This window comes from Diospyros lotus, chromosome 8, assembly GCF_014633365.1.
Source record: "Diospyros lotus cultivar Yz01 chromosome 8, ASM1463336v1, whole genome shotgun sequence".
Lineage (NCBI taxonomy): Eukaryota > Viridiplantae > Streptophyta > Magnoliopsida > Ericales > Ebenaceae > Diospyros > Diospyros lotus.
The window spans coordinates 3,022,616-3,032,209 of record NC_068345.1 but is presented as its reverse complement, the minus strand read 5'-3'; the positions used below and the strand labels follow the sequence as shown (position 1 = coordinate 3,032,209).

The 9,594-nt window shown below is 31.9% G+C and overlaps 1 protein-coding gene across 1 annotated transcript; it reads right to left on the bottom strand.

Moving 5' to 3' along the window:
* Positions 1-2,835: 2,835 nt before the first annotated feature.
* Positions 2,836-3,815, bottom strand: LOC127807204 (non-specific lipid transfer protein GPI-anchored 11-like). The gene is made up of 2 exons (XM_052344880.1): positions 3,452-3,815; positions 2,836-3,127 (listed from the first exon to the last, which is right to left on the bottom strand). The coding sequence occupies exons 1-2, from the start codon at positions 3,774-3,776 to the stop codon at positions 2,919-2,921; spliced, it is 534 nt and encodes a 177-aa protein (XP_052200840.1). The 5' UTR covers positions 3,777-3,815; the 3' UTR covers positions 2,836-2,918.
* Between the last annotated feature and the right edge of the window lie 5,779 nt (positions 3,816-9,594).

The following is a 9,594-nucleotide window of genomic DNA, read 5'->3' as shown; positions in this document are numbered from 1 at the left end:
GGCTTTTAATGAAAGCCGGCACGTGGTGGTACCTGCCCCCTCCTCTCTGTAGTAGCTCCCAGCTACCCACCCTTCTCTCTCTCTCTCTCTCTCTCTATATATATATATATGTACACACACACACACTTCCATATCTGATCATGAAAATTGAGAACAAACCTTCTTGCTGACGATAAAATTGCTTTTCTGTGATTAAAAAATTATGAATTTAAGTTATATAAATGGTTTTTTGGTAAAATCATAATAGAATAATTGCGTATAAACACAACATGATGTTGCCTTCGCTTTCATAAAATAGAGTTTTGTGGTATGAACACTGTTTTCTGTGTTTTCTTCTCTCTCTTATTCTTTGCTGGCAGAGATGGGTTGTGGGTGGTTCATTCAGTCCACCAACCCTTCTTTAAAATCGGCTCCAGAAGATCACATATTTTCACGTAAATTTTATATAATAATGTTGTTTATAATGTAACAGCGTTATATTTCACTCTTTATTAAATGAGATTTGAGTATACAAGCATAATTAAATTATCCTATTCTCCTGTCACACAGCATATCTTAAGTTAATCTCTAATTGAATTTTCTTTTATATGATTGTGCATTGGCTGTATAATATATATATATATATATATGTTTATATTTTTTACATAATATGCAACAATTAATATTATTATTATTATAATAAAGTGATGATAATAAGAGAAGGGAGAAGCTATAAATGTGCATGGGACCTGTGAGTCCGCTTATGGTTGGGAGTTAGGTGCATGCATATGCCTTCCTTCCATCTTGGCCTTACCTTATGTAAACAAACTAATTCAATATGCTCTCCTTTTACCCCTCATTTATGCTTAAATTACACTTAACCCTTAACTATGGACTTAATACACAAAATTCCCTTTCATAAACCATCGGCCTTCATAATTGACATATATGCCCCACAACTGAAGGTTCTTGTTGATGATATGTTTAAATGGCTGGTAACTAACGAATTTGATCAACTATTAATATTAGTATTCGGTAAAAATAGAAAGATTGACATTGACTTACTTAAAATATATATATTTTTAATTTAAGTTAATGTAATTAAATTAATTTAGTTTAAATTTTATTTTTTTAATTTGGTTCTATGAAATAAGCTTTTTATTAATATGTTTTTCGTTTATTAGAAGCAAAAATAGGAAGAACACAACAAAGTGATTTACCCTTTTACCCTCTCATCTTTCCTAATGGAGATACTTCTGGCCCTACTGGCTACTGGCTACTGGCTACTGGCTACTGCCCGCAGGCTTTAAATACGAAGTAGTTGGGATATGTTCTTATCTGCCTAGGAAACCAACCCCCAACCAATAATTATAACAGATCAGGTCCTTTTTTGTACTTTCCCTAAAATGTAGCACAGGATAAGATTTGAACAGAAAGTAGTTTTACCATTCAAATTATCATCTAGATTTTATGAGAAAATTAATAAAATTTGCTAATTTTATTTTAATTAATGTAAAATTAATATTTATATATATATTTCTTAATTAAAAATGGTGAAAAATCAACATAAGATGATTTTCTCAAAAAAATAAAAATGAAAAATGTCATGGCTTTTAGAATGGATGGCCAAAAATTTATTATCTGTCAATATTTTGAAATGGTTTTATTTATTTATTTATTTTTTATGGTGCATAAATAATCTGTTCATTTGTTGCATGTGTAAAAATGGTGGCCTCACATCTCAACCAAACTCCAATTTCTCTCACAACCAACCATAGGCAAAGAGATAATATCATAGGAGTCTTCATTTGATCTGATTCGTCTTAGATTAGATCACATCACATCGGGAGAATTTTTAAGAATTTTGAATTAAACATCGAACCAAATTGGTTCAGTCCTAATTGATTTTAAATATTTTTTTAATATTTTACTATGAAATTTTAAATAAATATGGGCATATATATTATTTAAATAATTTTTTTATAAAAAATCTAAACAAGAATGAATTAATTTAAACTTTAATAATATATTATATATATTGTATTTGTATTATTATTTACTAATAATAAATAACATTATTTTTAAAAATAATTTCAATGAAAACCAAAAATTAATTGGAGTAAAAATATAAAACAGATTGAATTGAATTTTCGCCGATTATATATAGCCAATATGCACAATTTTTTTTTTTAATCCAAACTAAGAAGGCGAGTTGAGTCAAAGTGTCAAAGAGCGATAAAAAGGGAATTTCAACCGATGCTTTGATTTGACTTGGTGTTTTTATTAATATTAGTAAAATGAAGACTAGTAGATAATCTTCTAATAGCAAATTCTCACTTTTTATCAAAAAGAAAAAAAAGAAAGAATGCTAGAGCAATTACAAATATATATACACAATGTTCAAATTATTTTTAAGAAATATATATATATATAATATTTACTAAGATTGTGATTAGATAAAAAAAAAATTTAAAATACATTTTAAATTAATTATTTCATTTCAAATTAGTATTTAGAGATCAATCACAAATGAAATAACAAGATTTGGCTTCAAATAACACCTATTGTTTCCCTTTTTTAAGTGAAATAAGATATATTTAATTGTAATTTCAAATGAAGATGTTATTTAGATGTTTATTTGTGACATTTTTAATGATATTCATGTATTGATATATTATATATTAATATGAATGGGATATGAAATACAAAAAAAAATGTAACTTTAAAAAGTTAAGATCAAAGTACGTACCCAAATAATAAGACCAATAAAATGGCCACCAAAGAGAGTGAATTTCAAGTTTGTGACAAGACCAAATAGACACCAATTAACTACTGCACAAATTAAAGGGCCTAAAGAATACTAAAACCATGCACATAACGAACATTATGTCCCACGAGAATTGAAGATCAATGAAGAAACCATAATCATGTGCTAAAACCTAGTTATAATATGAACAAAAATAAAGAAACAACATAAGAACCAGAAAACTGTAATGAACAGCCGAGGAGTGATCATCTACGCCGGAATTCACGGGAGATGACGCCGGAGATTCACCGGCTCCTCCTCCTCCGCCGCCGCTTCCCGGGGCCGGGGCAATCGGAGATTCTGGGGCTGAGGCGGGTTCGGGTACCAGGGGTGAAGGATTAGCTACAAAAATTAGCAAAAACAAAATTATTAATGATTAATTAATTGAATAAACACAATCATGATATGCAAATAAATACAAGATTCAAGGACTGAATCAGAGAGTCACCCACAAAATATATAAAACACAATGTGAAGAACTCTATGAATGGAGCAACAAACACGGGATTGAGTTTAAACTATAAATGGTGAGATTGCTGTAAGGTTAGAGAAGACGTAATGGGAGATGGTAAAAGGGACTGCATGGAAGCAAAACGTAAAATCATGGTTATTATATAAAGACCAAAAGGTTGAGAACGAAAGGGAGAGAGGTTGACGATGACTCACGGTTGCAGGTACTGAGATTGGGAACGGAGAGGGAGCAAGCAGAAGGCAGCGACAAGGCCTTGTTCATGTCAATGGCGAAGCCCAGATCGATGCTGCTTTGCAAGGCCTCGCATATGCATTCGGCGTCGACGGAGACGACCTCTTTCAGGCCGGCGCAACACGACGGTTCCGGCTCCGTATCTTTGCTTCCGACGGCCAGATACGTGACGCAGTCCACCATGTTGTATATCAGAGTCGAGCAGTACTCGCTGGGCGCCGGCGACATTGATGGAGACGGAAAAGGGGAAGGCGTAGGTGAGTTGCTCAGATCCTTGCCCGCAGCCATGGCGAGCCATGCAGCCAACACGAACGTCACGAACCAGAAGTTCACTTTGGCCATCTTCTCCAGAGAGCGAAAACCCTAAGCTGTGTGTGTGTGCAGAGAATTAAGAATAATAATGAGCATATATAAATAAATGAGGTGCCCAATGGTGACTCGTTAATTATTATCTAATTAAGTTGTGCTATGACTTATGAGGTGCCACATATCCTACGTTCTCTCGCATTCATGCAAATCCTATTTGAATTCAAACTGATTTTGTGTTTATCTAATCTAGCCGTGTAATTCTCTTCAAAATTGAAAGTTGGATTTGGATGGATTAAGCCATGGGCCTGAGATTTTGTGGGATTGGGTCAGGCCCATAACTTGAGTTAGTCTATGGATTGTCAAATTTTACCACAAACCTTAATATATAAAATTTTCCCCTTTGAAAGAAAATGTCTCCTTTCGTTAAAAAAAAAAAAAAAAATCCTATTTAAGTCGGAACTGGTTTTATACTTATCTAATTATCTTATCTATGTTAATCTTTTCAAAAGTCATAAACTTCAGACAGATTGGGCCAAGTGCTTGAGGCCTTCTTGGCAACGCTTGTGCTGGATTGGGTTGGGCCCAGAACCCAAATATGTAATAAACCTTCAATCAAATGGGTCAATTTCATATGGACCTTCAACTATTTTGTAATTTTTTTTCTATTTAAAAGAATACGAAAAAAAAAAAAAAAGACCAAAACCCAAATATGTAATAAGCCTTCAATCAAATGGGTTTTTATTTTTTATCAAATCAATTCCTGAACTTTTTCGAAATGGCATACTTCATCCATAAGAAAGAATGATAATTAAACTAAATTAAGTTAAAATTGTCTCTACTGTCTATTTCATTAAGTTCAATTAAGTCAAATTTAATGCAAATAAAGAATAAAATTAAAAAATATATCTAAATTCATAACCAAGAGTTGGTTTCCATCCATCCCTCTTCCTTTGTTAAAATCCATTTCATTAGCTAAAGATAATGATTGGTTTGTTCTTTTTTACATTAAATTTGACTTAATTAAATAAAAATCATATATAATATTTATTTAAATTAGTTTAATTAACTTCATTGTTTACATAAGAGCGTCCCTGCCTTGTAGAAAAAATTCAAGAACAAATTTGACAAAAAATTGAAGTTCAATGGGTGTCTAGACCAAAGGATCATAGTTCAAAAAATGTATTGTCAATTTAGTTAATGTGATTAGTAACAAAAAGGGTGATTAGGATATATAATATAATATATATATACATGCTATTAATAAATAATATATACTATTATTTGACACAAATAACTAACCCTAAAACCTTAAAGTTGATATCTTAAAAGAAAACAACCCAAAGCATTATCAAAATTAAAACCCAAACTTATAAAATCCCAAACTTACAAAGTGGTGGATATGAATCACTCCAACCCTTTCCCTTTTTTAAGTGTTAAAATTTGACGGTTTGATGCAAGTGATAAAGTTCCCAAGTTTTGTTAGATATAACGGAGATTAACTTCTAGTGGAGGTAGAAATGCCTCATTTATTAAAAACTGATCATGTGTCTGGTTGAAAGTATATAAACTTATACATTCGAATTTTTGGAGATTAAATCAAGGGGAAAGATCGATCTCTTTCAAAACTAGACGAAAGAAACCTAAATCTCTAAATCATAAAAATAAATAAATAAATAAAACCCAAACTCATAAAATCCCAAAGTTACAAAGTGATGGATATGAATCACTCCATCCCTTTGCCTTTAAGTGATAGGAGTCCCAGCTTTTCACTGCAACTTCCCCTAGACTGCACTGCACAGACAGTTGCCTCCTAGCTGGGAGCTGGCCTACGTTGTGTTGTGAAGCACTCACTTTCCATTGGCCCTTCCATTATAAAGTTACTTTGATGCCCCATCAAATAGTTCATTTTGTTTCTTTATTCTCTTTTTCCAATCCTCTGTTAAGATTTGACTAATAAAAATGAATTAATTATAAAACAAAAGTTGTTCCTTATACTTAAATATAATTGTTGTGAAAAATTAACCATCCGAAAGAGTAAAAAATAATTAACAAATACAAAATTTATGCAGTTCAATCATAACACATAATATATGTTCATCGTAAAAACTAACACTTTTGCTGTAAAAAATCAAAACAATACAATTGGTGTCAATCCATCATATCTCATTGGTCCATAAATTCCAACACACTCAATTTAAAAAAAAAATTATTTAATAAAAATATTACATACCTACCCATTTAAGGCTTCTCCATATCACAACCAAAGCTTGGAGCCCATCACTGCTCTCCAGAAAAATTCACATTTTGATTTTCTTCTAAATTATTTTAGTCGGGGGGTCAAATTTTAATAACAAACTCAAATACAAAAATCAAGACATACTTCAACAATAATAGATTAATTAATCTTGCGTAGATATTGCTTTAATTTTGTATTTGTAAAAAATAATTTATGTTCTCTTTATCTGTCCTCCTCATATACAAACATATATATGTCTCAATGACCCAAAACTTAAAAAAGTCTAGCAACTATATATAGATTCAATGTTCCTACAATTTCAAAAGTTAAAATTTGCAAGAATTTCGCCTAATCTTCCTCTAGAAAATGGTCACAGATTTATGGGTGTAGGCATGCCTGATGTCTTCTCTTTCTGCAGTCAAGGTTCCAAAATTAGAAAGTTAAGGTCTATAGCTAGTGGGCCAAATTTACGGGGGTGGGGTATGTTTCATTTTTGATGATTTGTTCCAACTTGCATCATCATGCACCCTGACTCCTCCCTTTCTCTTCTTTTGTTTTCTTTCATAATTTAATTTTATTGTGATTGTTGCTTGAAGAGCAAGTATGAAAATAAAAAATAAAATACAATTTAAAAGAGAAGCTAAAGAATTCATCATTTCATTTCATGGGCTACAACTAATTAATGTGTTGACGTATGGATGCTAACCAATCAATTGTGTGAACAGTTTTCTTTCCTCTTTTATTGGAGTAAATGAATGTAGGGCCTGTTTGGTAAGCCTAATGTCGACATCCAAAAATAGAATACATATATACATAGATATATGTATCTCATTACCATTTAGCATCCTTGTTTATCTTTTTTAATCTGCCCATTTTGTGTAATTTTTTAGGCCAAACTCATCATTAAACTTCTATATTTTGACTTTTTTTTATTAAACTAAATATTTATAAGTTAATTACATACTTTACTAAAATTGAGTTAGAGCGTCCAATATTCATAAGTTAAAATGTCTAAATTATCTCTCCATCTTCTGTAATTCGTCTCTAAGAAACCCTTGTTGTTGACTACCATATCTGCCACAACTTCTTCTTTCAATGGTTGACGTTAATGATTGTGATGCAAAATATAAAGAAGAAAATGGGTTAGAATGAAAGGATCAGGGATTGGCAAAAATAGTTATTGGCAAAGGGACTAGATGGATGGTGTGCTAAAGAAACAGTCAGTGATGAGATATAGGAAATAACGGGCAACAGATATAGAGAATGAAGGAAAATGTGTGACAGAGATAATAACTGGTGATGAGGTATGCAATTAACTCGACAAATACAAATGATGAAAGAAGAAGATGTGGCAGGCTGCCCCTACCTTGTCGTCAGCCACCATCTTTGCCACACCTCCTTAAACTTTCAAGATTGATAACATGTATTAATCATTCAATCAATTAGGCAACCACCCAGTAAATAATGAATAACTGTTCACTCATTCTCATCTAAACTAATAGCTCCCATTACTTACCTTCTAAACATTTTCTAATTTCCCTCTATAACCTCGCTTAAACCCCATTTTAATCTCTAATATGAGTATTTAAATTTTTCTTTTAATCCAAGGGGAGGCATTTTTTAGAGGTTGCAATTATTTTTATTAGGGTCACCCAAACAAGAGTAATGTTATTCATTTTTAGTAGAGATAAATAACAGTTTATATGATAATCACATAATAGTATTTGGTTGACATTACAATAAAATCTGTTGAGTCGTCCTTTCATCTTTTTCAATAAAAAATAATCATATGATTGTCACATGAACTGTTATTCATCTCTAGTTTTAAAAAATAATAACATTACTCCCCAAACAAAGCATGCATTAGTTTTAATTGGCCCAATGAAGTTTTGATTATTCAGATTTAGTAAAATAATAAACTAAAGTTTAACATAATAAATGGTATTAAATGCACTTGAGAGGATAGTAAAACCCACATACTATATGTAAAGAAACATAGGGAATTAAAATAATTACCTTTTTGTCTCTTGGGCAATCATATAGCCCCAGAGGCTTCATTACACGCTTAAACTTATAATTTGTATAAAGTGAATCATGCAAACATCGAAGTAGTTTAAAATTCAAGATGATTTTAAGTGACAGGGTTGAGATAAGGGTTTTGTTAGGTAATGCCAGAGATAATTCTTTAAAATAAGTATCACTCATGTATAAATATAAAAAAAAATATTTATAAATATTTTATTCATTCATTTTGATCATTTTTAAGTAAATTAACTCTTGTATTTTTTTTCTGTAAAACTTTTATTATATATATATATATTTTATTTTTATCTTGTTTGACTTAAATATTAAAGAGAGATTTTTGCTCTCAAACCTAACCTATGGTGGAACCCTAAGGAGGGAGGCGGGAGAGAGGGGTGGAAGTCAAAGCACTTGATCCTTTACCACATATTTTGAGATGCTCTTTAACGTCGATCAAATAGCAAATTTACTTGTGATAGGCTTAGTTTTAAGATGGTATTATTCGATTTGGATAAATCAAGCCCCTTCAATTGATTTGGGAAAGCGTCGTCAAAGCACTTGATCTTTTGTCCCATACCTTGATATGCTTTTTCATGTCGATCAAGTAGTGACATTAGTCATGAGGGAGAGAAAGGGGAGTCAAAGCACTAGATCCTTTGTCCCATACTTTGAGATGCTCTTCATGTCGATTAGGTAATGACATTACTCGTGGTAGGTTTAACTTTAAGCTACTATTATTCGATTTGGATAAATCAAGTCACTTCAATTGATTTGTATAGATAATTTTCGATGTTATTTGAAAGTGTTTTAAGTAATTCATTTTATATTGAGTTCATAAATTGATTTAAATATTGGTTGAGAAAGAAGATTGATATTAGATGAGTTACAAATTCAAATTTAACAAATTTTATTAATGCAAATTGTCAAGTGGCATCGTTAGATTTGATGTGTGTGTGTGTGTGTGTACATTTGTATATATATATTGGGCAAACTAAACTATATTCTAAACAAGAAGGGCACAAGGGGTGGGGATGCGAGGAATGGGAAGAAAGGGAACTCATAAAAGAAGGGAAAGGGCAGAGAAAATGGGCGGGTGGAGGATCCGAATCCGAACAATTAGGGAGCGGAAAGGTACAAGCAATGAAAGCAGTGGTTGAACTTGAAGACAAAGAAACGCTGTAATTGAATTTTGGAGGCCTCCTGGCTCCTGCCGAGGTGTAAAGGTGGAAGCAGTTGCAAGCTTTAGTGACCCGTGGGCCCCACCCATTCCATCTGTCATTTTCATCCTCCATGAGATGAGAGAGAAAGAAAAGGAAGGAAAACTACAGAAATATTCCCCGTCATTTTCCCGGAAGCCAAACACCCCCCCAGATTTGGATTCCAACGCAAAAATTTCTCTGTGGCTCTCCGCCTGTTTGCGTCCGGCCCGAAATCTTTATTAGTATACAATCCCATATCTTATCATCGTGATTCGGATTTTAAATTTAATTTTAAATAAAATATATTTATAATTAAAGATTTATTTTTATAATTTAATAA